At 43.0% G+C, this 27,722-nt stretch overlaps 1 protein-coding gene across 1 annotated transcript in view; it reads right to left on the bottom strand.

Moving 5' to 3' along the window:
- Positions 1 to 853: 853 nt before the first annotated feature.
- The window catches only part of LOC145411853 (uncharacterized), a 73,865-nt gene continuing 46,996 nt past the window's right edge, over positions 854 to 27,722 (bottom strand). The window contains exons 3-7 of the mRNA XM_080281810.1: positions 11,333 to 11,501; positions 6,970 to 7,029; positions 5,731 to 5,837; positions 3,944 to 4,143; positions 854 to 992 (exon numbers count right to left, since the gene is read on the bottom strand). Of these exons, the coding sequence (XP_080137936.1) occupies positions 854 to 992; positions 3,944 to 4,143; positions 5,731 to 5,837; positions 6,970 to 7,029; positions 11,333 to 11,501 (675 nt within the window). The remainder of the gene's footprint in view (positions 993 to 3,943; positions 4,144 to 5,730; positions 5,838 to 6,969; positions 7,030 to 11,332; positions 11,502 to 27,722) is intronic.

Raw genomic sequence — 27,722 nt, 5'->3', positions numbered from 1 at the left:
GTAAGAATGATACATACACTAAGACGTCAGCCCAATGAATGGGTTAACCCATTTAACATGTGACGTCTTACTGGCAGAATATTCTTGCTACCTGCATACGATTTTATTTAACTTAGAAAAGATCCACCCCAGTCAAAAGATTAAGGAAGGCTGTATGTAAGTCTCACAGATGAAAAAAAAAAAAAAACTCTCTTCTACGATGGATAAAATCGTTTGGGAAAGCACAAGTGGCAAATATCAGGACATCATGGTAGTGAAGGGGATAACGGTGAAGGTTGTGCTTAAGGTTTCAGACGAACAACACCACTTTCTTGGTTCGACTCTGGTAGCTGCCCCCGTTTATCCCACCGTCTCTGTCTCTTGATATGTAAATCTCATCCTCCTCCTGTTCATCCTCCCTAGGGTAATGGTACCGACTCATGGGTTTGCTCAGGTCGCGATTTGAACCATTCATGCGGGTCGGACCATCCATCCGGTTTGAATCCGAGCGCCCACCTAGTTCTCCACCGAGTTCGTGCGGGAGGTAGACGACGCTAGGCTTGGTGAGGTTCATGTAGTCACCAATGCTGCTCTTCCTGGGCATCTGATTCCCCAGATTCGGATCCAGTCTCGAGACCGGAGGTTCCTCTTTGGTTTCGGGAATGTCTCCGCACTTCCTCCCGTTCCCAACCATCACCATGTCACCTTTACTCCCCGTCTTCGTAATTGCTCGGTCTGCCTCAGTCTCGCTGCCCAAGCTGTCCACTTTCTCAGCGCCCTTTTTGTTGTTAGATGACTCGCCAGCCCCGTCACTACTTCTGCTGCTCGCCCTTCTCTTCCTTCGGGCGCGACGAGCTCTCCGGCTGTCCCTCACTCACTTGTAGCTCTCGCCGAAGAGGGTGACGCATTTCTGGCCGCACGCGAGGCAGAAGATGAGGAGGATGGTGATGCCGATGACGCAGTAGATGAAGATGAGCTGAGCAATGGCGAACAGGTACACGGTCTTGGCACACCTGAGGCAAAGGAAGGAAGGAAGGAAGGAAGGAAGGAAGGGAGAGAGAGAGAGAGAGAGAGAGAGAGAGAGAGAGAGAGAGAGAGTCAAAAGTTTGTAAAATACGGAATGAAAGTGGAATAAGATTGTAGGAGGTTATAATGGGAGATAAAGAACAGCGTATAATGACAGGGAAGGTAGGAAGTATAAAAGGAAAAAGTGGGGAGGGGAAGAAGAGGAAAAAACCGTGTTAGTAAAGCTGGAAAAGATTGTTACACTACCACTACACAGAATACCGGAAGAAAGTGGAAAAGAATCATCATCATCATCATCATCATCCTGACCTAACCCTATTGACTCCTTTATTTATGAAGTGGGTAGGAACATAAAAAAAGGTAAAACACACAAATAATATAAACAAAATCCACAGTAAGGCTAAATATACTGGTTAGCTCCTTCAGCCTCACGACGTCTCTCCTCATGATCTTGCTAACGTCAATGATGACTGAACACAACCCTTCCAGCTCAAATAATCCTTCCAAAACTGCATAAAATCGTCTGGAGATGGGAAGAATAAGAGAAAACGCCTACCGAATCTGGCGGCGTCCTCTTTCTTTTATTTCTGCCATATTAAGACGATTTTATTCAGCTTCGAGAGATTTTTCGCAATGGACAGGGTAGATAGTTTTCATTTACCCCTAAGATGAAAAGAAAAATTGTCTAGTAGCATAAATAATGGTGAAAAAAGTCGCTGTAGTGAACGAGTTAATGTCGCAAAACAAAGGAAAAACAAAGGTAACAGAGGGAACTTAAATATAAAAAAAAACTAACTTTCATGGTCGGAACAACTCTTGATGATAGTGGTATCTGTGTTCAAGCTCCTATGAATCTCTCTCTCTCTCTCTCGGTTAAATAACCTCGTTTTGAGAGAGAGAGAGAGAGAGAGAGAGAGAGAGAGACTGAAAACAGTATTAACACTCAAGCTCTAATTACTCAATCTGAACAGAATATAATAGTATGACGTTAGGTGAAGTAAAATAGCAAAGTTGTCCCAATCATAAAAGTTAATCGATAAAACATTACTGGCAAAACAATACAGGTGAAACGTATGGAAAAAAACACAAACTATCATGAACCCTTTCAATTCCATGATTTTTTTTTTTTTTTTACCTTCCCTACTATGAGCTTTCTAATTTTAAGAGTCGTCCTGTGGAGAAGACAAAATAAACATTAAAGCCCTCCAGGTCAAAAAGCCGATTCTACAGTGAATACAATAATCTGGAGACAGCAAGACTACAAAAAATCATCGGATTGAAGAGGTTAAACAAAATTAGCCCAAAACACTCAAGGCATTAACAGAATGATAAAAAAATCAAGAAATATTACCATATATATATATATATATATATATATATATATATATATATATATATATATATATATATATATATATATATATATATATATATATAAACCATCAACACAATAATAATCAAAGAACCGATAACACAAAATAAACCATATACAGTACATAAAACTATCCAACATAATAACAGCCATGTATTAACTGGGAGTCAACAGAAAAAAAATATATATATATCAACATACAAATAAACATTTAATATAAAGATAGCATGAGCACAACTTGAATAATATATTAACAGGTATAATTAAACTATATTCTTTTAATTATAATTTGGCCCAAAACTTCCATCTCCCCATCGTGAATGCAGATTGTATCATTAGATTAACACTAGAAAATGGGGCTAGTCATGAAGAGGTACCCCGGAGAGGATTTGGAGTTGTTGCATTGCCTTTTTCTGTCACTGAACTGTATGAATTAACCTACTAAGAGAATGAAAATCTGGGCCAAGTTTAGGTGAAGAGAGCATAAGCATGAACACAAAAATAACCAAAAATTAATCATACAAGATCAACCATATTTATACAAGGAATCAAGAACAGCAGTCCAAAATATATATCATCATCATCATCAACGTAACCCTATTATCTTACTGCAAAAGTCAACTAAAATGATCGTAGTAACTATTTTCGTAAAGGATGATGGCGAGATGAGAACCAACACAAGCACGCCGACATGCAAATCTTCACACCCTGGAGTGAACAAAATAAAGCTAAAAACAAACACGTAAACTCCAAAAAAAATGAGAAACTCGAAACATCACAGTCACGAAAAAGAGGAAAAAATATAAACACGAAACCTTAAAAAAAAAAAAAAAAAAAAAAAAAAAATCCACCGACAAAAAATATACAGTATACGGAGAAACACGAAAATATATTCAAAATAAAAATCAATGGTCAAGACAAGCGAAAGGAATAAAAAATACACGAAAATCGATATTAAAACGATTATACATAAAATCAGCGTGCTTTGGCAAAACGGAAAAGGTGAAAAACACGACAAAAAAAATTCGAATATCCACCGCCAGGAAAAGAACGAAAGCGAAAAAACGCGAAAAATAAAAAAAAATAAAGAAACCAAATATCCACTCTAAGGAAAAACGAAAAATGTGAAAAATACAGACACTCCTAATTCATTCCATTCCACCTCTCTCCGTTCACAACCGTCCCTTCCTCTTTCCTCTTCCACTCTTCTCCATCCGTCCCTACTATCCCTGCCATCCCCGCACCTACCAGCAATTGAGTTGTGCTCGAGTGGCTTGGAAAATGGATTAACAGATGCAGTACACTCAGTAGTTAAGAACCATACAATCTTTATCCTTTACTCCCAGCTCTGCTTTCCATTCCTCCCCCACTCTCTCAGTCTTCTGCACTCCCTTCCTATTCCTCTCCATCCTTTGCCATCCTTCTCATTCAGTTTCCCATTATCCCGCTACTCCTCCCCTTCCCTCTTCCCCATACTCCCTCCCTTCCCATTCCTCCCGGTTCACCCTTCAATTTCCCTCCATCTCTCCCCTCCTCCTCCTCCTCCACCCCTCTCCCTGCACCTACCAGTCATTGGGCTGTAAGAGGGTGGCCTGGAAGGTGGGCAGGTAGATGCGGTACACCCAGTAGTTGCCCATGCCGAACCACACCACCAGGAAGATCGAGAGCGCCACGTCCGTCGCCCTGTAGCTCGTGGAGGTGAAGATCTCGTCTAGGCTGTCCTCGGCAAACGCGTCATCTATCCTTTCGTAGCGCCGAGACCGAACCTGTGAGGGGACGAGGGGAGGAGTTAAACTGGGTGACTGGTTCTCTCTCTCTCTCTCTCTCTCTCTCGTCACAACTGGGTCTTCTTTTATCCTGCCAACTCAACCTTTTCTCGTCTGGAAGCTTACATTTTGTTTTTAAATTCCTGTCGCTCTCTTCATCTAGTCCACCCAATTCCATCTTCCTTCCCATGTAGGTTACAAATGTGCCTTATCAATTTCCTGCCTACCCTATCTTCTGCTATCTGAGTCCTGTCGTGTTCCTGCCTAGTCAATCATCGGTTATAAATGGGCGTTATCTTATTCATGCCAACTCTTCCCCCCTATTATAAATGGGTCTTGGCGTATTCCTTCCCACTCTGTCTTCTGTTATAAATGGGTCCTTGTATTCCTGCCCACCCAATCTTGTCTTCCTAAATCTGATTCCCTCCCAGTATGAAGACATCGATTCCCTCCCATGACGACATAGGACTGACCTCCAAATACGATACAGCACTGATTCCTTCCTAATAAAACATGCCTGATTTCCGTCCTGCATTATTCTATTCCAATATGACATGGCCTTAATTCCATCGTAATATATATATGATATGAAACTCAGTCCCATTGAATATAACAAGAAATTAATCCCCTCCCAATACAGAGCATGAATTTCTGACTCAATACCAACATTATTTAGTCTGTTCCAAATTTACTTCCCTGCGTCTGCCCTTTCTTTTTGCTTGCTTTTTTACCTACTAAATCACACCTTAATTTTCTGCCTATTCATGCACTGCCTGCCTGCCTGCCTACCTGGTCTCTGTCTACACGTCTTCTCTGAATCTCCCCACTTTCTCTTTCTCTGCTTCCTCTCTTTACTCTCTTCTGTCTTCCACCTGTTAATGTGTTGCCTCCTCATCCTGTTCGTACACCCCTACAGCTTCCACACTACTACCGATGTGCCTTCTTACCTATCGCTTCTTCCATTCCTCTCGTCTATTGCCCCCATAAACCTTGCCTGCCTGTCTGCCAATCTATATTCAGTCAGCATCAGAAGTCCTGTCGCCTCTCCCACCTCTCTCTCCACGAACTCTGAATATCATTGTGGTGGACCTGCTGCAAACTACGCTAATGACACTGATCTGAAGTTACATAAAATCATCAGTGTTGGTTGCTGTGGATTCACCCACAATGATTTTCAAAGTGTATGGAGACAAAGGCAGGAGAGGCGACACGAATTTTGATGCTGACTGTACCTGCCACTTTATCCGCATTCCGTTCCAACTTCTCACATCCTCCCAATCTTCCTGCTTACCTGCATTCAGTTAGCCTTCACCTCAACCCACGTCCACGCCTCCCACGTCCACGCCTCCCCTTCTGCTTGTTTTCCAGCTTACCATCCATTTACCCCTCTCCTTCTGCTTGCTTTCCTGCTTAGCTCAAGCCCACCCCTCCTCTTTTGCCTACTTTCCCCCCACCCCTCCTGCCTGCTTTCCTGCCTCCTGCTTGCTTTTCTGCCTAGTTCACGCCCACCCCTCCCCTTTTGCCTGCTTTCCCCCCTGTCTGCTTTCCCCCCCTACCTGCTTTCCCGCCTCCTGTCTGCTTGCTCACCTGCTGACAGATGAGCCACAGCAACTTGAGTGTGCCGAAGCATCCTCCCACCAGCAGGTAAATCGGGATGTTGGGCTCCCGGGGACACTCGTGCAGGTAGTGCATGCCTGAGAAGGTCAGTCACTTAATTAGTAGTGCTTATTCACATGTAACATGCTGCTTTAATCATAAACAATATAAATGTTATAAAGTTACGAAGTCACGTGCATTAAATATCCATATCAGACCTCGATTTGAAATTCCCTAAAAAATTCCATTAACAAAAATCCGTAAAATGTAACACACTGACGACAAATAACGACACGAAGAACACAAATCACAAGTAACTTCTATCAACATAACCACCTTTATGTATCTTTATTCACAGCTTTTTTAAAATTATGTTCTAAAAAGATTTTCCTAAACTGCACGTGCATGACATTTCAGGCAGGCATATTTACAATCAAGACTACACATATTGCTTAAAATATCCTTGCATGTTTTTTACGTACTGTATATCCCCTATCATTATTACTCACGAATGATACTATTTGCCACAGATTTATTAAAAGAAACCTTCAGGGTAAAATATTAGTTTCTTGAAAAGATGTATTCACGACTTTTAATAGGTAAAAAAATAAATAAATAATGCTCATGGTTTCAAGCACGCTCAAAGTCAATGATGTAGCTAACTTTAAACCATACCTACTGTAAGTGGTAGTACTCCTTAAAATATTAATACTACTACTAATGATAAAATGATGATGATGATGATGATGATGATGATGATGAAATAAATTATTATTATTGTTATTATTGGTTATTACTATTACTACTACTACTACTACTACTACTATTATTATTATTATTATTATTATTAGCATCATCATCTCATTCCATCCTTATGTGGGGAAAAAAGGTGGTGGTGGTGATGATGATAATGGATGATGATTATTAACATTACCTCCTTTAATCCTACAACTACGACTACCACTATTAATATACAGCTACTACTTTTCTCATTACCATTATTGTAATTATCCAAACAGGTAAACAATAGGAAGAAGGTACAGTTGCGGACAGGAATATCGCTCCACTTTTTGATCGAAGAATTACGACACTAACACAATATTCTGATAAATTTCTTGACTCTCGCAGGTAACACCACTAAGTTGCAGAAGCCATCGTTCACCGTCTTGCTATTTATCGTACGGCAGTGGATCGATATTTTTGTCCGCAATGGTACACGTATAAGCTCACCCATGATGGTCATAAGCACAGGCACGACCATGGACATCACCAGGAGCACCGTCATCAGCACTGCAAGGGGAGGGAAGCATGATTACAGACTCGTATTTGAAATGGACTTTGAGATCTCGTAACATCTCCTCCCTAGCGATTTATTCTGTACAGGGGAGGGAGGGGGGGTTGAATAAGAGCTAATATTTTATCCCTTTCAATCCGGACTATTTTTATATTTTCTTACTATCTTAGACGATTTTATGCAGCTTACAGGGGACGCTCGCTCATGAAAGGGTTTATGACAGCGAAGTACAACCTGTGAAGTTCGAAAAAAAAAAAAATGTCTCTTCTAAGCTGAATAAAATAGTAAGAGTGTAGGAAGATAATCAATATACGTCATTGTGTGTGTGTGTGTGTGTGTGTGTGTGTGTGTGTGTGTGTGTGTGTGAGAGAGAGAGAGAGAGAGAGAGAGAGACTATCTGCCTGCATGCACACACTTATAATTCGTCACACACGTCTTTGCCATTGTTAAAATTCCCAGAATGTGCTTCTACTGCGTCTGTTGACAAATGAATGTATTGTGTGTGTGTGTGTGTGTGTGTGTGTGTGTGTGTGTGTGTGTGTGTGTGTGTGTGTGTGTGTGTGCGCGTGTGTGCGCGTGTGTGCGCGTTTGTGCGCGTGTGTGTGTGCGCGCGCGCGTTCTGTAGTTACGAATATATAAAACAAGAGGAATAATTTTTTCCCTCTTTTTTACCGTTTTTGAGAGAGAGAGAGAGAGAGAGAGAGAGAGAGAGAGAGAGAGAGAGCTTGTCTGAAAACTATATTCCTAACCCAACAGTACTTTGCACTACAAATCAGACCGTGATGCACCCCACTTCCTGCACCTTTCCCCCATCTTTACCTTTACTACACCTGACCCCACTTTTACCTGTACACCTGTTCCGACCATTACTTCCCACATTTACCTTTCCTATGACTGTCCCCACCTTTACTTTTACTACACCTATCCCTATATTTATCTTTATTACAAGTCACCACAATTACCTTTCCTACACCTGTTCCCACCATTACTTTTTACTACACTAGTCCTTAACCTTGATTACGTGTGTCCCCAGTTTCATTATCCCTTTGCTTTTACTAAACCTGCCCCACTCTATTTAATCAATTTATTTACGAAAAATTTGTTAAAATTAGTAAGTCATTTGGCGGTCTCACGAATTTTGTATAAAGTCGTACTGAAGTGGTTGGTGACTGTTCCTAACCCCATAAATACAAAGCATCTTCCTGTAGCTGTAAAATGTCCACAGTCATTATACGTTCAACACTTCGAATGCCTCCAACACTCACAAACGAGTATGTAGCACAGGTTGGGGCGAGTCACAGCTCCATTGACAAAAAGTGGTGTCCCTCGCCTCTATGGATCAACCATCCTTCTGGACCAGTAAAAACATGATCTGAATGTTTAAATTAAACATGACAGCCCTTGTCATGCTTACCCAAGCCGGCCGCTACAGTTCATTTGGCTAAAAATTCATTCGTTCTGAAAGACTTAACCTCTTGAGCCACAATACACTCACCTTCACTTAAAAGTACTACAGTGAATGTGTTGGATGTTTTTGTGAGAGTATTGTAGTAGAACTGAGACGTAAACAAATACGATGGTGCTACCTAAGACCACCGGCACACCAGTACCTGCAGCAGCCTACCTATAAGTGAAGGTGAGATGGCCATATTATATTTTCTTTTTGACGGTACCTGACAATTTTATATAAGAGAAAATCCAAGTACTGGGCCATATTGTAGTCAAGGAGTAGTGGTGTGCCATGTGGCCGACGTAATGCATATCCCACACACCTGCTCCACACACCTGTCTTGTTGCATATCCCACACACCTACTCCACATACCTGTCTTGTTGCTTGACACCCGCTTGTAAATATCTAACGCATCTATCCACCGCCTCTCTCTCTCTCTCTGACACACACACACACACACACACACACACACACACACACACACACACACACACACACACAATCTGCAAATTTATGCATGAGTATCCTTTATTTACCTCACCAACGTGTCTGTCGTCTGTGTCGTCTGGTTCATTATAACGCAAGTATTTTCTGAACCTAAGAAGAATGTACGAAAATACTAACAACATCCCAGCTTATCTCAGGACTATTATTAGTTTAGTTATATGACACTGTACGAAAACACTAATGACTCCGCTACTATTAAATCAACTAGTTTTTATTAATATTAGTTTAGTTATACAAGTCACGTGGGTGTATCTGGGTTCGTTGCGGAGGGTAACTATGGCAACTGCACATACAGGGATAAAACCTTTTTCACTTTCACTTCACACTCAGGCATGTCCGTCACTTTCCTCCCTGACGTATTATATCAAACAGCATCATCTATGGGAATGGAAACATACAAATCCTCTCAGCTTAGGAACATTAGTCAACAGGGGAAAATGAGACGGAGAAGAGTTCAACACTGACCTCAACCCAACTACCACGGTTACATGACTTCCCACATTCCCTAGAGGCAGAAAATCAAATTACACGTTTTCTCTCACATTTACGTACTCGTTTCCCCTCACATTTACCGCCAACATCTTTTTCTCATCTGAGTATATAATCCAATCCCCCCACACATCCAACACAGTTCATTTCAAACCATACACTTCCTCTCATATCTATTACCAACAGCATTTTTTTCTACGTGTCTCCTTTACTACTAACATACTGTACATGACACATCTCACGTCATGGTCTGTCTCATACCAAGCAATAAATATAATTTCTTCATATGTGTACTATCGACCGTTGTACTCACATTTATATCTCATATAAATAAGTTCAAATCACACGTTCAGTCTTATAATTACTACACAACACATACACTTCTGATACATGTAACTGTGTCTCAGATACATCTTGAAACTGATAAAGTAATGTCAAATCTCATCCTCCCTCTCATATCACCCACAAACAGCTTCTTGTGTAGATTATTTACTACTCGCATACATCTAACATCACTAAGATATTTCTAAGTACACATTCCTTCTCATAATTCCTACCGACAGCACTTCCTATGTGTATAACCTGCCTCCCACATACATCTCAAACCAATCAAGTATTTCAAGGTACACGCTTTGTCTCACACCAAGAACAACATTTATTTCAATTTTATTCAACGCATCGCACATCAATTCATCACATTAAGCTACAGGGAACGGTGCCCCTCCTAACTAGAGGGATCAGCAATTGCTCTTATGTTTGTAACTTACTTCCCACACAGCAAAGTCCCACAACTGTTCAGTTAAATATCCTGAACAATATTTCACACACTTATCACCAACGGTGCTTTATCTTTCACTTGCTTCTAACTAAAATCATATACAACGATTACTCTCTCTCTCTCTCTCTCTCTCTCTCTCTCTCTCTCTCTCTCCGCTTCATCTTTCACTCTTCTTCCCTCTTCCCTTCTCAACTACATTACCCTGTCATCTTAACGTCATCCTCACCTCTCACATCAAGCCACCCCTACTTCCCCATTACCGACCCCATCTTACCCTAGGCACCTGTCCGCCCCCACATATCACATCCTTCGTCACCACACCCACACATAATTTACATATCTCACACAATCAGCCCATTACATTCTTTGAAACATATACGTACTTTTCCAGCAAAAACTGTCCCTCATCCCCAGGTCTCTTGTATACCTATCTTTCCTCCCCTGTATCTACTGCTTACCTGTCCTTCGTCCCTAATATCTCTTTATTACGAATCTTCCCAAACATATTACATCCAACACATTACCTCACCTGCCTGACATGTCCGTCTGCCACATCTGTCTTCAAATAAATCTGTCAAACATATTCCTTTCATCACAATTACCTCTCTTGCCCGAAATGTCTAACTATTGTACTTTATCTTCCCACACACCTGTTTACCACACCTACTACATTATCTGTTCATCACGCGCCAATACATATTCGTATTTGTTTTTCACACGTCCTAAAAACCAACCCAACCATCCATCCAACCAATCATCCATTTACATACACCCACACCCATACCCACACCCCTAAATACCTCCACATATCCACACCCACACCCATCTGATGCATCCACCCACCCCCACCAACCCACACCTATTTTCCACCTATTTCCTTATATACCATTCTACGAAATACGTCGCTATCCATCACATTTTTCTTCCCACAAACCTATCCATTAATCACCAAATCTCACACACGTATCCATCACTCCCCTCCCTCACACCTGCTTCACATAACTGTCCATCGCACCTATCCAGACACACCTACCTCTCACACGCCTGCCCCTCACACACCTGCCCTACACACACCTGTCTTACTGATGACCTTGAGCGCCTTGTACACGAACTCGCAGGTGCTGTTGGAGTCCATGTTGGCGTCCCTCATCTGGTACGCGATGGAGCCGTATGCTGACATCCCGGATTCCACGTTGCTGAACTTGCCCGCGGAGAAAAGCTGCCTTCGGTCGTCCACTGACACCTGTAGGGGAGGACGAAGATATAGTGGTTTTAAGGGGAGAGAAGGGGTGAAGACGGTGTGGGCAAGGAAAGGCTGGGAGGTGAAGATCGTGTGGGTAAGGAAGGGTGGCGGGGTGAAGATGGTGTGGGTAGGAAAGGGTGGCGAGGTGATGAAGGGCGGGTGGGGAGGGGTGGGGAGGTGAAGATGGGGTGGGTAGGGAGGGATGGCGAGGTAAAATTGGGGTGGGTAGAGAGGGATGGCGAGGTGAAGAGGTGGTGAGAACGTACAGTTGGAACAGAAAAGGTGATAATACGAAAGTGAAGTGTCCAGAGAGGGGGTGAGGTATAGAGGGATGGAAAGAGGTCATGCAGTAACAACATAAAATCTAGTAGGAGGAGGAGGGGTCAGAAAATCATGTATGAGTATGGAGAGGGTGGGGTAGATGAAGCAAGAACCACATGAAATTAAGTAGACAGTAGACAGATATGTAAGGATAATGAGATACTAGAGATGTACAGTAGAATCAATATCTATACCTTCAGTACTGGCGGTCAAAAAAAATTTATTATTATTATTATTATTATTATTAGCAGCAGCAGCAGTAAGTTATAATAATAATAATAATAATAATAAGGATAAATAATAGCAGTCAGATAGATTATTTTCTGGTTAGGAGGGCCGATAGGAGGTTAGTGAAGGATGTTAAAGTTATAGGAAGTGAGGAGTGTGTGCAGCAGCACAAACTATTGATTTGTGATATGGTGCTTAAAGAACAAGTGATGAAAAAGAGGACTTATGTACCTAGGAGGAAAATATGGAAGCTGGAAAACCAAGTAGTAAGGGATGCCTTGTATAGCGAGTTGAGGAGAGTGGTGGCTGAACAGGGAGCTGTAGACAGAGGCGTTAATGAACAGTACAGTGCCCTCAAGAACAATTTCTTGAGAGTTACTGATGTAACATGCGGCTGGACAAGAGGACCACCAAGACATAAAGTAACTTGGTGGTGGGATGAGGGTGTAGAAGCTGCAATTAAGGAGAAAAGAAGGCTTTTCCGGGAATGGAAGAAGGGTGGTAGCAAAGAGGAATATTTGGCTGCCAAGCGTAGGGCTAGGAGAGAGGTATACAGGGCAAAGTCTGAGTCACAGAGACAATTACTTGATAACCTAAATCATGGGGAAAGGAAAAATATATTTAGGGTGGCAGGTCAGGTGAAGAGGGATAATCGGGATATCATAGGTGAGCAGTGTGTGAAGATTGATGAAGGAAGGGTAGTGGTGAACAGTGAGGATATTAAAGATGCATGGAGAGAGCATTATAACCGGTTGTTGAATGAGGAGTTTGACTGGGACAGGGAAGGTTTGGAGCCAGCAGATCCAGTGTCTGGCCCTTGGCCTTTGATTGATACTGCTACTGTGAGTGAGGCAATAGGCAGGATGAGGGTGGGGAAGGCAGCAGGTGTGTCTGGGTTGACTGCCGAAATGTTGAAGGCCTCAGGCGATATAGGGGTGAGTTTAGTCACTGACCTGATAAATAGGATTATTTATGAGTGTGTTGTCCCAGATGATTGGCTGAAGAGTGTAATTGTAAATGTGTATAAAGGGAAGGGTGATGCCCTGGAAAGAGGAAATTATAGAGGTATAAAGCTTTTAGATCAGATAATGAAGGTAATGGAGAGAGTTTTAGAAGGTATGATTAGAGAAAGAGTGAATATTGATGAGATGCAGTTTGGGTTTATGCCAGGTAGGGGGACCACTGATGCCACATTCATTGTTCGACAGCTTCAGGAAAAGTATATTGGTAGGAGAAGGGATCTTTATTTTGTTTTTGTTGATTTGGAAAAGGCCTTTGACAGAGTCCCTAGAGAGGTGGTGAAGTGGGCAATGAGAAAGCTTGGCTTGGAGGAGTGGCTGGTTAGGGTGGTTATGGCCATGTATGTGGGTGCTCACACCCAGGTGAGAGTGAATGGAGATTTGAGTGATGAGTTTTCCGTGAATGCTGGTGTGCATCAGGGGTCAGCCTTGAGTCCCATGTTGTTTATCATGGTACTTGAAGCCCTTTAACGTGACTTTAGAAACGGACTCCCGTGGGAGTTGTTGTATGCTGATGATTTGGTGTTGACTGCAGAGAATGAAAGGGAGGCGGAGGAAAGGTTTAGGAAGTGGAGAGATGGTATGGGGCAAAAGGGTTTAAGGGTAAATGCAGATAAAACAAAAGTGATGATATCTAGGGTTGGTGGTGGTACTGTCAAAGACGAGGGAGAGTGGCCATGTGCAGTTTGCCACAAGGGCGTGGGAAGTAATTCCATCTTGTGCGGTGTGTGTGATAAATGGGTGCATAAGAGATGTAGTGGTATCAGAGGTAGACTGCGAGATAATGCTGATTTTATGTGTACGGCGTGCCGGGGTGAGCAGGTGGAGATCGTCAGACGTGAAAGGATTGAACTTGCTGGTGAATCTCTTGAGTGTGTGGAAGAGTTTTGTTATTTGGGAGACATGTTGTGTGCTGGAGGTGGGGCTGGAGCTAGCTCTGTGGCTAAGGTGAGAAGTGGTTGGAAGAAGTTCAGGGAGCTCTTGCCTCTCCTGACATTGAGAGGGCTCTCCCTACGTGCTAAGGGGTCTTTGTATGCAGCATGTGTTAGGAGTGTAATGCTGTATGGCAGTGAGACCTGGGCAGTGAAGGAGGAAGATATTCGCCGGCTCAGACGTACAGAAATGACAATGATTAGGTGGATGTGCAGTGCGTCCCTGCGTCCAAGGCCTGGAGGGGCTGGGTTTACAATGGAAGAGTTGAGAGGTAGGATGGGACTGGAGTGTATTGGTGTTGTGATGAGGAGAGGTAGATTGAGGTGGTTTGGACATGTGGAGAGGATGGGGGATGATAATTGGGTGAGGAAGGTGAGAAGTGTTAATATTGGGGGTGGGGTTATGAGGGGTAGACCGAGAAAGACATGGGACGAGGTCATTAAGTGTGACCTTAGGGTTAAGGGACTGAACAGGGAGGCTGCAATGGATCGTGCAGCGTGGAGAGCCGCCATTAGGTGACCAAGGCCGACACATGCAAGCATGTTGGAGCCTTTAAAAACGAAACGAAAAACGAAACGATAAATAAAGAAATGGAAACAAACTCCACATTTCTCAGTGGACCTGTGGAAACTCTCTAAGCCTACTCCCTTGCTGAAACCACAATGGACATTTTAATATGAGGTACGTCCACCAAAATGCGACCACTTCAGTCTCAGGATAATCAAAATATTCACAAACTTTCATTATGATTTTCACCTTAACTTTTCTGTAAGACGGTAAAATGACAGACAGACAGTGGACATTAAATATAACGTGATCATATTTCATAGGTGGTGTGTGTGTGTGTGTGTGTGTGTGTGTGTGTGTGTGTGTGTGTGTGTGTGTGTGTGTGTGTGTGAGAGAGAGAGAGAGAGAGAGAGAGAGAGAGAGAGAGAGAGAGAGGAGGGGAGGAAGGGAGCATTTCATATTCCTTTCCAGTGAGTCTTTTCTGTGTCCATTGTTAGCTTGTCTCCCACACTCCTCTCTCTCTCTCTCTCTCTCTCTCTCTCTCTCTAAATGAACAGAACGGGTTACTGGAAAATACTGCATAAAACACAAGACAATTTTCTAAGCAAACGACGACGCTGTCAAGAAATGCACTGCTATACAAAGATATGCAAATAATCATCACTGTAATATCACTAAACAAAAATGGAAGTACCGTATGTAACAAATGGTTGAGCCACCTCCATAATATTTCTGTAACTTGTCAATTGACCACTTCAATCTAATAGCATAATATTTTACTTTTACTACCTCCAGACGATTTTATTCAGCTAGATCTCTAGAACTGGAAGGGTTAGTGAGGGCTGTATCTAACCCCTCTAACTCTAAAAGTCTCCTCTAGGCTGAATCAAATTGTCTGACTGGCAAGAATGAGCTATCAAGTACGTCATTGGGTTGAGGGAGTTAGTAAGGTGTCGAGTGATTTACAGTTATGCCTCAGTCGAAGTATATGAGCAAGATTATTATGAACGCTTTCAAATCTTATACCTCGATTCTGAATACGTAAATATACTGTCAGAACAGTCTTTGTACATATATGACTTACATCACACTATAGAAGTTGGTACCATTATATTCTATTTCAACTGCATATGTAAAAGTTAATGAAAATGACATGACTGGCAGTATCATTAACATCAGCTTATAACCATTTGCCTCACTTTTAATACTAAAGTTCACTGTTCCTGTTACACTCCCTCCCACATATCGTTCCAACAAAACGTTTTCTCTGTCTATTTGCCAGTGCGGTCAAGACCCATACGGTCGGGTCGGGGCCTCTTGTTTTGCCAGCCTGTTCTTCATTACGGTGCTTTACCTCTGCGAATCCATTTTCACTTCTCTTGCTGCACACAGATAAGTTTACTCAGATTAACCCCTTCATCGCGAGGATTTATTGTTGGTTTTATACTTACCATCTTTTTCCAATTTAATGGGAGGTGGTTTTTAAAAGTTACTGATCTCTAACTCCATTAGCCCAAAATTAGTCTCTGAAACTAAATAAATTCGTCTTGTAATAACTCGAATAATGAGAAGGACGTTCTAAGGTGGAAAAGGTAAACTGCAAAGGTTAGGTACAACCATGCATAAACAATTTCACAAGAAGAAGTTTGCCCTGAACAAAGTTCGCGAGAGAGAGAGAGAGAGAGAGAGAGAGAGAGAGAGAGAGAGAGAGAGAGAGAGAGACCATTTTCAATATTCATTATTTTACTGCACTGCCTACGTATATCTCCCCAAAGACATGAAAATATTATTACAATATTCACCAGCTGATCTCCCACTTTATAAACGCATGTGAGATAAGTGCCTGAAGACGTTTTCAATTTCATTTTAGTATTCGGCTATTCCCAGACACCTCGAGTCGTATTTCTGGTCGGTTAATATTGCTTCCAAGCACCCCTTTCTTAGCGGTTTACTTTGTTCGCTGATGTAGTTGTTGTTGTTGCTACTGTTGTTGTTATGGTGGTGGTGGTGGTGGTGATGGCAACCTGCTGTTGTCGATATGGCCCAAACTCCTCCGGACGTAAGCCCAGAAGACTGAAATGGCCTTACTCCTGCAATCCACTATCCTATTTACGGGGAAAGGGAAGGGAGTCGAGGGACGTTTGTATAATCTGACAGAGGAGCTACGGAGCTATATCGGTGCCGCCGCATGAAAGCATCCCTCTCTAGTAACATTCATTTTGTTTATTACGCCTTACCATCTCGTAGGTATTTCATTTACGGCATTTCAATAAACAAAGATTCCATACACTGCACAAGAGAGAATATTAGCAAGCCATATAGAGAATTACAATGATAAGGAAGAAGTGCTAGAATGCCTCCCTAACTCGACGAGACGGCCCTTAATATTTCCGGGAGTCATCTAGGGTGGCCTCAACAACTCGTCTCCCAGTCTCTTTATCACATCATCATCAGCACCATCATCATCACCTTCACCATTATCATCGCTGTCACCTTCATCATCATAAACATCATCATTCCATATTTTTTTTTTTTACTATAACTCATTATCGTTGTCTCTCACCATTCCAAGTCCTTCCATCAAGCCTCATTACCATTCCAAACTTCTTTACCATAGCTCATCACCACCTTATCTTGAAGCTCCAAGTCTCACATCACCATTCTAAGCCTCTCCATCACCACTCTCTCCCACCACTCCATGCCTCTCTACCACCACTCTCTTCCACCACTCCACGCCTCTCTACCACCACTCCATGCCTCTCTTCCACCACTCCAAGCCTCTCTACCACCACTCTCTTCCACCACTCCAAGCCTCTCTACCACCACTCTCTTCCACCACTCCATGCTTCTCTACCACCATTCTCTTCCACCACTCCAAGCCTCTCTACCACCACTCTCTTCCACCACTCCAAGCCTCTCTACCACCACTCTCTTCCACCACTCCAAGCCTCTCTACCACCACTCTCTTCCACCACTCCATGCTTCTCTACCACCACTCTCTTCCACCACTCCAAGCCTCTCTACCACCACTCTCTTCCACCACTCCAAGCCTCTCCTGATACAATGACAAGTGACACAGAGACGTACTGGACTTGGCAGCTCTATGGGTAAAAAAAAAACTGCGAGAACTTTTAATTAATCAAATATCACCTGAAGGGAAACTGGCTTCGTGGAAAAGATAATATATATATAGAGTTTGTTTTTGTAGCGTGGGTGGTGTAAGGTTCAGAGAGAGAGAGAGAGAGAAAACAAGGTTACACACACACACACACACACACACACACACACACACACACACACACACACACACTGGAAGGTAAAAACAAGCCTATGATCCAAATATCAGTATCCAGCCAATAGTTCCAGAGATACACATCGTTAAAACTTTTCCTGGGAGGGAGGTCAAAGAGAGGGAGGTGGGGGTGGGTGGGGAGAAGGAGGGGGGTGGTGGAACAGGGTAGGGGGGATACACCCTGTGAAGATAGGCACAATATTATGACTTACTTTTCAGAGAATCAAGAGGAGCAGGGAAGATATGGGTGAGGTGGACAGGGAGGAGTGGGCGGGATGTGCTGCGACGGTGGTGAGTGGAGGGGCAAAGTGAGAGGGTAGGGGGGGTACACCCTGTGAAGATAGGCACTGTATTTGACTTACTTTTCAGGGAATCAAGAGGAGCAGGGAAGAAATGGGTGAGGTGGACAGGGAGGAGTGGGCGGGATGGGCTGCGACGGTGGTGAGTGGAGGGGCACAGTGAGATGAATACACAGGGATGAATACACTGAGATCAATACACCGGGATGAATACACTAAGATCAATACACCGGGATGAATACACTAAGATGAATACACCCGGATGAATACAATGGAATGAACACACAGGGATAATTACATTGTGGAGAGAGGCGCAGTATTTCGCCCAGTGTTCGTGGTGGGAATGTTTTGATCAAATGTCTCTAGGAACATTAATCCACAAATGAACTTCCTGCTATCATTAATGTTCTTTCACTCTGGTTATAAAAATTACACATTTCATATTGATCTATATTTGTGTTTCCTTAATATCATTTTTAAAGTTCAGTGGACCTTGCAAGAGGGGAACAAGTCAAGAGTGAGAGCAGTGGAAATGAGTTACTTGAGAGCAGACTGTGGAGTGACGTGGAGGGACAGGTTGACGAATGAAGAAGTGAAGGAACGTTGTGGGGTAGATGTGGATGTGGTTGAGAAGATTAGGAGAAATACACTGAGGTGGTTTGGACATGTGGAGAGAATGGAGAATGAAAGACTGACTAAAAGGGTGTATGTAGGTGAGGTGGAGGGAGGGAGAGGGAGGGGTAGACCGAGGATGAGGTGGAGGGATGGAGTTGAGAGGTATATGAGGGAGGGGGGATGAGTTGGGGGGGAGGGTAGTCAAATGGTGGGTGACAGAGCGACTTGGAGGCGTTTTGTCTGCGGCCACCCTTTGCGGGATTAGGGCGTCGGGCTATAGATATACAGATAGATAGATAGATAGATATTTTTCCTCATGTTCTTTTAGTTTGCCGGTCTAAATAACATAAAGAGTACTAATACTCTCTCTCTCTCTCTCTCTCTCTCTCTCTCTCTCTCTCTCTCTCGCCTAGTGCAGTGCGGGGGAGGTACGACAATTAGGGAAACAACACAGGCGCTTACAAACAGAGAGAATCAACTTTTAATTAATGATATCCGAACCCCATGAGAATCGGCTTTGTGTAGCGGGAAATAGTGTGTGTGTGTGTGTGTGTGTGTGTGTGTGTGTGTGTGTGTGTGTGTGTGTGTGTGTGTGTGTGTGTGTGTGTGTGTGTGTGTGTGTGTGTGTGTGTGTGTGTGTGTGTGTGTGTGTGTGTGAGAGAGAGAGAGAGAGAGAGAGAGAGAGAGAGAGAGAGAGAGAGAAAAAAAAAATTTAATTCAGAGGAATGAGGAGAGGATAAAATCGAGAAAAGGAAAGAAAAGGAGAGAAGAGAAGAAAGAGGTAAAACGGAGGAGGAGAAAAAGTCTGTGAAGAAAAGATGCAGAAGGGATGAGAAGAAGGGAAGAGAAAAAACGACAGAGGCGAGGAGAGGACAGCAGAGAAGAAGAAAAATCCGAGAGGAAGAGAGGTGAGATGAGAAACGCACAAGATACAGAAAACACGAGAAAGTCAAAGGAGAAGGAGGGAGAAGAATTAAAGAAGACAAAATGAGTAAAGAAGGCAAGAAGTGAAGTGAAAGAAGAAACGAAGCGAGAAGAAACAAAGGTCGTTTTCCTATTTCTGTAAACGCTCTCGCTCTCTCTCTCTCTCTCTCTCTCTCTACGTGGACTTCCTTTTTCATATTTACAGTTTATTTTCTCTCACTTCCTCATACAATATATTATGCCTAAATAAAACTATGCAATAAAACACAAAAAAACTATTCTTACTCTTTTTCGTCTCAACATTATGAAACAGTGAATGAAATACAGAACTCGCATTCCCCTGTAATATCAGTTTGCATGTCTGCTATTTGAATTCATATGGCAAAGAAATGGAACTGTATAATATATGAAATACACTGTACAGAACTGACGTAAATATGACGGGAAAATGACGAGAGGAAGATGGGCGAAAGACGAGAGAAAGACTGAAGTGCAAGATAGCTGAATAAAGGGCAGGGTGACAGAGGAGCCTGAAGGAGTTATTAGTTTTATTACTACTCCTGCTACTACTACTACTACTACTACTACTGCTGCTACTTCTGCTATTATTATTGTTATTGGCCAGCTCCATGCTGCACTTTTGTTACTCGCGTTTTCTTTATTGCTTCCTTTCTTGTATTTTTTCTTATTTAATCGTGGCAGGCACTTCTACCCTTCAGAATTGACCGATTCCGACCAAACTTGGATACAATGAATGACATATGACCTACTATCCATTTCAGACCCCATGAGGCATCGTTTTTCGCAAATATGTTCTAAACAAACAGTTGGATCAATATGACATTTTGGCACAGCTTGTTTGACACCGTCCCCTAATTTATGGCACTACAGTGCATTGCCAAGTGTGTTTCATTAAGGAGTTTACTCTTGGCTTTGAAGGCGAAGCTGGCAAGAGCCAAGTAGACATTCGGACAGGGGAAGACGGGAGTGGAGGGAGAGGTGGTGGAGTGATACACGTCACAACTACGTCACGTAAAACCTTCCCCTGTCCGAATGTCTACTCGGCTCTTGCCAGCTTCGCCTTCAAAGCCAAGAGTAAACTCCTTAATGAAACATACTTGGCAATGCACTGTAGTGCCATAAATTAGGGGACGGTGTCAAACAAGCTGTGCCAAAATGTCATATTGATCCAACTGTTTGTTTAGAACATATTTGTGAAAAGCGACGCCTCATGGGGTCTGAAATGGATAGTAGTTGTGTCTGCAAGGCTTTGGCTGCTAGGCAACTACTCGTTGCCCAGCAACGGCCGAAAACCCTTTTTTTTTTTTTTTTTTTTTCTTTCTACTTTTCACGTTTTGAGCTGTAGCAACATTACTGACGAGAGTAAAAAGTTCTGACTTTTTGAGGTCATTCCCTATCGACGTGTGCCATCCATTTTTCCCCTCTCTCCTCTAGTTTTCGAGTGGCAACCCAGCGAAGATTGGCTTCAGCGTCCCTAGCAACCAGTACCGGTTTTCAAAAATGCCCCCCTAGTTCCCTGGTGGCTCGATGGAACTGAATGAAAGTTTGCATGCTTATACCCTTTCTCAGGAAACATGAAGGAGAGAATTTTACAAAGCCTTTGCCAAAATCGGAACGCGAGTGACCGTGTGAAGGATTAAGAGGTCCCCTCGGGATTCTGGACCTTCCTCCTTCCCTCTTCCGTTTTCTTTCCTCTACACACACACACACACACACACACACACACACACACGAGTTGACTCGTGAACTGGGACTTAAATTGGTGCTTGAGTTGTAACTTACGTTGGCACTTGAGTTGTAACTTATGTTGGCACTTGAACTGGGACTACAGTTGGTGCTTGAGTTTTAACTTACGTTGGCACTTCAGTTGGTGCTTGAGTTGGGACTTCAGTTTGAGCTTAAGTTGGGACTTAAGTTGGTGCTTGGATTGGGACAAGTCGACGCTTGAGTTGGGACTTATGTTGGCGCTTGAGTTGAGACCTTAGTTAGCGCTTGAGTTGGGACTTAAGTTAGCGCTTGAGTTAGGACTTGAGCTCGTACTTGTGTTAGGATTTAAGTTGGTACTTGTGTTTGGACCCAAATGGTACCTGTGTTGGGATTTGAGTTGACACTTGAGTTTGAACTTTTGGTGGTACTTGAGTTGGGATTTAAATCGGCTCTTGTGTTGGATTTAAGTTGGCACTTGTTTTAGGACTTAAGTTGGCACTTGTTATAGGACTTAACTTGGCATTTAAGTCGGAGCTTTAGTTAAAATATGAATTGGCACTTACGTCAACACGTGAGTTTGCACTTAAGTTGGCATTTGCGTTTGCACGTAAGTTGGCATATGAGTTTTCTCTTAAGTTTGCATTTGAGTTGACACTTAAGTTGGCACTTGAATTGGCACTCACATTTGCACTTATTATTTACGTTAGCACTTTATTTGGCACTTAAGTTGGCAGTTAAGTTTGTACTTAAGTTGGCGCTTGAGTTGGGACTTAAGCAGGTGTTTGAACTGGAACTTAACTTGATACTTGAGTTGGGACCTAAGGTCGCCCTTTAGTTGGGACTAAAGATGGCGCTTGAGTTGGTACTTAAGTTTGCGCTTGAGCTGAGACATGTTGCCGCTTGAGTTGGGACTTAAACTGTCACTTGAGCTGAGATCCAAGTTGGCGCTTGTGTTTGGACCTGAGTTGGCATTTGAGTTGGCACTTATGTTGTCACTTGAGTTGGCACTTGTGTTGTCACTTGAGTTGGGAGTTATGTTTGCGCTTGAGTTGCATCATAAGTTAGCGTTTTAGTTGGCACTAAAGTTAGCTCTTGAGTTGGCAATCCGTTGGCACGAGTTGGAGCTTACGTTGGCACTTGAATTGGAGCTTACGTTGGCACTTACGTTGGCACTTGAGTTGGAGCTTATGTTGGCACTTAAGTTGGAGCTTATGTTGGCACTTAAGTTGGAGCTTACGTTGGCACTTGAGTTGGAGTTTACGTTCGCACTTGAGTAGGGACCTATGCTGACCCCTGAGTTGTGATTAAGCTGGTGCTTGAGTTGGGACTAAGGTTGGCGCTTGAGCTGAAACATGGGATGGCACTTGAGCAATGCTGGGAATAGCGCCGCTACTATTTTAATAGCGATGGTGGTAACACCATTACTTTTTTTTAGCCAGCTGCGGAACTGAGAGCTCCGCTACTTTATGGCTGTACTCACGCGTTACCGCGCTCCTCGCTACTCACGCGACGAATACAGTCCGGAGTCGTGAGTACATACAGATATGCCGACGGTTTGGTTGTATTTATTAATGACGAAAAATAATACTTTCGTCAATTCTGTCCATTAAGGATGTTTGTTCTACACTACATCAGTAATTTCTTAAACTATATATATTATTTATTAGTAATTGTGCAATAATTAGACTGGAAGTTGCTAGTTAATTATCGGTCATTTAAATTAAGTAGGCCTAAAGATAAATAAGGATGTCAGCTAGATGTAGGCAATGCTAACACACACACACACACACACACACACACACCTCTAACTATTCCCGTCTCTAACTTGCGCTCTCTCCCTCACTCTCTCTTTCAGACTAATTCTTACTCACTACGTTATTATTTCGTAAAAGTAGGTTACTTTCAGTTTAAGGTAATGGAAAAAAAACGTTGCCATTGTATAGCCTTTAACAGAAAGCCCCAGTTCATTTTTACTCTCGTTTTCGTATATATCTTAAATGAGTATCATTGAAAATATAATAAATCTATATAATAAGTATCAATGGTAGACCACATTTTTTTGCCTGTTACTTACGTATGTTACTTTCAGTAGGTATACTAGGTAACAGTGTAAAAGAACATTTGTTACATTATACAGTAAATAGCTTTTTTCCTGTACCTTCGGCTCTAAGCTTCATTAAAGTGACACCGACATGTATGATTTTATTTATTCAGTATAAGTGTATACTGACATTACTGGTACACAACATAACCATTCAGACTGACTAATATTATCAAAACAGTATATAGTGTATTGCTATATCGCAGATTTTTGTTAACCTTTCCTTCGTGTACGTTTTTCTTATCCAAAGCAGCAGGAGCGGGAGCACCGCTACATTTCGTATCAAGTAGCGAAACCAGTAACGCCACTACTTTTTCGGGCTAGTAACGGGAATGGGAGCGCCGCTACTTTTTATTAGTAGCGTTCCCAGCACTGCTGATGAGGATATTTGCTTTGAAGATGTTCTGACTTTCCTTCCTCAAAGAATGGGATATTTTACAGTCAGACTCCCTCTCTTCCTTCTCTCTCTCTCCCTCTCATCTTTTGTCTGCCTGTCTTGAACCTTTGTGGGAACGACCTTGCTTCACATTACGTCTCAGGGTAACTCCTTCTTTCCTTTCCTTCCATTCTTCCTTAATTCCTTCCTTCCTTTCCTCGACGTCTCTTTCTTTCCTTGTTTCCCCTTCCTCACTTTTTCCCATCCAGTTCCCTTTTCTTCCTCCTAATTCTTTTCACCATTTCCTCTCCTTTTCCTTCCTTTCTTTTCACCTCCTTCCATATTCTCCTTCCCAGTTCTTTTCAGCATTTCCTCCCTTCCTTCCATTTTCTCCTTCGCCCCCTCTTTCTCTCCCCTCCTTGCCCGTCCTCGTACCCTCTCCTCTCCTCCCCCTACGACTCCCCCTTCCTCTCCTCCCTCTACCCCTCCCCCTCCTCTCTTCACAGGGGCCAATTTAAATCCCAACTCAAGTTCCAACTAAAGTTCAAACTCAAGTGCCAACTCATGTCCCAACACAGGTACCAAACGCAAGTACCAACTTAAGTCTTAACACAAGTACCAACTCAAGTCATAACTCAAGCGCTTAGTCCCAACTCAAGCGCCAACCTAAGTCTCAACTCAAGTGCCAATGTAAGTTACAACTCAAGTGCCAACTTAAGTCTCAACTCATGAATCAACTTAAGTGCCAACTCAAGTGACAACGTGTCAACTCAAGTACGAACATTAATCCCAACTCAAGTGAAACCTTAAGTGCCAACTCAAGTGCCAACTTGGGGCAAAACTCAAGCGCCAACGTAGGTCCCAACTCAAGTGCCAACCCATGTCTCAACTCAAGCGCCAACCTTAGTCTCAACTCTAGCACCAGCTTAATTACAATTCAAAGGTCAGCATAGTTCCCAACTTAAGTGCCAAGGTAAGCTCCAACTCAAGTGCCAGTTTAAGCTCCAACTCGTGCCAATGTAAGTGCCAACTCAAGAGATAACTTACGTGCCAACTCGTGACAACACAATAACCAATTCAAGTGACATCATAAGCGTAAACACAAGGGACAAAATAAGTGCCAACTCAAATGCTGACTCAGGTCCAAACTCAAGCGCCAACTTAGATCCTATCTCAAGTGACAACTAAAGTCCCAGCTCAAGCGGCAAGAAGTCTCATCTCAAGCGCAAACTTAAGTACCAACTCAAGCGCCACATTTAGTCCCAATTAAAGGGCGAACATAGGTCCCAACTCAAGCACCAACTTAAGTTCCATTTCAAGCAGCAGCTTAAGTCACAACTCAAGTGCAAACTTAAGTCCAAACTTAACTGCCAACGTAAATGCCAAATAAAGTGCTAACGTAAATGATAAGTGCAAACTTGTGTGCCAATTCAAGTGCCAACTTAAGTGCCAACTCAAATGCAAACTGAAGAGAAAACTCAAATGTCAACTTAACTGGAAACGCAAATGCTACCATAAGTGCAAACGCGAATGCCAACTTAAGTGCAAAAGCAAATCCCAACTTAAGTGCAAACTCACGTGGTGACGTAAGTTCCAATTCAAATGTTAACTAAAGCTCCGACTCAAGTGCCAAATTAAGTCCCAAAATAAGTGCCAACTTAAGTCCTATAACAAGTGCCAACTTAAGTCCTAAAACAAGTGCCAACTTAAATCCAACACAAGCGCCAATTTAAATCCCAACTCAAGTACCACCTAATGATCAAACTCAAGTGTCAATTAGTCCCAACACAGGCACCATTTGGGTCCAAACACAAGTACCAACTTAAGTCCTAACACAAGTACGAGATCAAGTCCTAACTCAAGCGCTAATTTAAGTCCCAACTTAAGTGCCAACTAAGGTCTCAACTCAAGCACCAACTTAAGTCCCAAGTCAAGCGTAAACTTGTCCCAATCCAAGCACCAACTTTAGTCCCAACTCAAGCACCAAGTGAAGTCCCAACTCAAGCACCAACTGAAGTACCAACTCAAGCACCAACTGAAGTACCAACTCAAGCACCAACTGAAGTCCCAACTCAAGCACCAATTGAAGTCCCAACTCAAGCACCAACTGAAGTCCCAACTCAAGCACCAACTGAAGTCCCAACTCAAGCACCAACTAAAGTCCCAACTCAAGTGCCAACGTAAGTTACAACTCAAGTGCCAACGCAAGTAACGACTCAAGCACCAACATAAATTTCAAATCACGAGTCAACTCAAGTCCCAACTCATGCGCCAACTTATGCTGCATCTCAAGCACCAACATTAATCCCAACTCAAGTGAAACCTTAGTGCCAACTTGGGTAAAAACTCAAGCGCCAACGTAGGTCCAAGCTCAAGCGCGAACTTAAGTCCCAACTCAAGCATTCCAACATAAGTCTCAACTCAATTGCAAACTTAAGCCCCAACCCAAGCGCGACCTTAAGTCCCAAGTCAAGCGCCAACTTAAGTCCCATCTCAAGCGCCAACTTAAGTCCCAACTCAAGCGCCAACGTAAGTCCCAACTCAAGCGCGAACATTGAGTCCTAACTCAAGCGCCAACTTAAGTCCCAAATTAAGCGCCACCTTAAGTCCGAACTCGAGCGCTAACCTAAGTCCCAACTCAAGCGAAAACTTAATTCCCAATTCAAGCGCCAACTTAAGTCCTAACTTAAGAGCCAACCTAAGTCCCAACTCAAGCACCAACTTAAGTCCCAACTCAAGCACCAACTTAAGTCCCAACTCAAGCGACAACCTAAGTCCCAATTCAAGGGCCAACCAAAGTCCCAACTCAAGCGCCAAAGTAGGTCCCAACTCAAGCACCAACTTAAGCCCCAACTCAAGCGCCAACTTAAGTCCCAACTCAAGCACCAACTTAAGTCCTAACACAAGCACCAACCTAAGTCCCAACTCAAGCGCCAACCTAAGTCTCAACTCAAGCGCCAACCTAAGTCTCAACTCAAGTGCCAAAGTAGCTCCGAACTCAAGCACCAACTTAAGTCCCAACTCAAGCACCAACTTAAGTCCCAACTCAAGTACCAACTTAAGTCCCAACTCAAGCACCAACTTAAGTCCCAACTCAAGCACCAACTTAAATCCTAACTCAAGAGCGAACTTAAACCCCAACTCAAGGGCCAACTTAAGTAAAAACTCAAGCGCCAACCTAAGTCCTAACTCAAGCGCGAACTTTGAGTCATAACTCAAGCGCCAACTTAAGTCCCAACTCAAGCGCCAAACTAATTCCCAACTCAAGCACCAACTTAAGTCCCAACTCAAGCGACAACCTAAGTCCCAACTCAAGCACCAAAATAGATCCCAACTCAAACCCCAATTCAAGTGCCAACTTAAGTCCCAACTCAAGCGCCAACTTAAGTCCCAACTCAAGCACCAACTTAAGTCCCAACTCAAGCACCAACCTAAGTCCCAACTCAAGCGCCAACTTAAGTCCCAACTCAAGCTCCAACCTACGTCCCAACTCAAGCTCCAACCTACGTCCCAACTCAAGCGCCAACCTAAGTCCAAACTCAAGTGCCAAAGTAGCTCCCAACTCAAGCACCAACTTAAGTCCCAACTCAAGCGCCAACATAAGTCCCAACTCAAGCGCCAACTTAAGTCCCAACTCAAGCGCCAACTGAAATTCCAACTCAAGCGCCAACTTAAGTCCCAACTCAAGCGCCAATTTAAGTCCCAACTCAAGCGCCAACTTAAATTCCAACTCAAGCGCCAACTTAAGATTCAACTCAAGCGCTAACCTAAGTCCCAACTCAAGCGAAAACTTAATTCCCAATTCAAGCGCCAACTTAAGTCCTAACTTAAGAGCCAACCTAAGTCCCAACTCAAGCACCAACTTAAGTCCCAACTCA

Source organism: Coenobita brevimanus, chromosome 91 (assembly GCF_032717465.1).
Source record: "Coenobita brevimanus isolate Jiangsu-jjx chromosome 91, ASM3271746v2, whole genome shotgun sequence".
NCBI classification, from domain to species: Eukaryota; Metazoa; Arthropoda; class Malacostraca; order Decapoda; family Coenobitidae; genus Coenobita; species Coenobita brevimanus.
The sequence above is the reverse complement of the archived record's forward strand: the minus strand, read 5'-3'. Positions and strand labels throughout refer to the sequence as shown.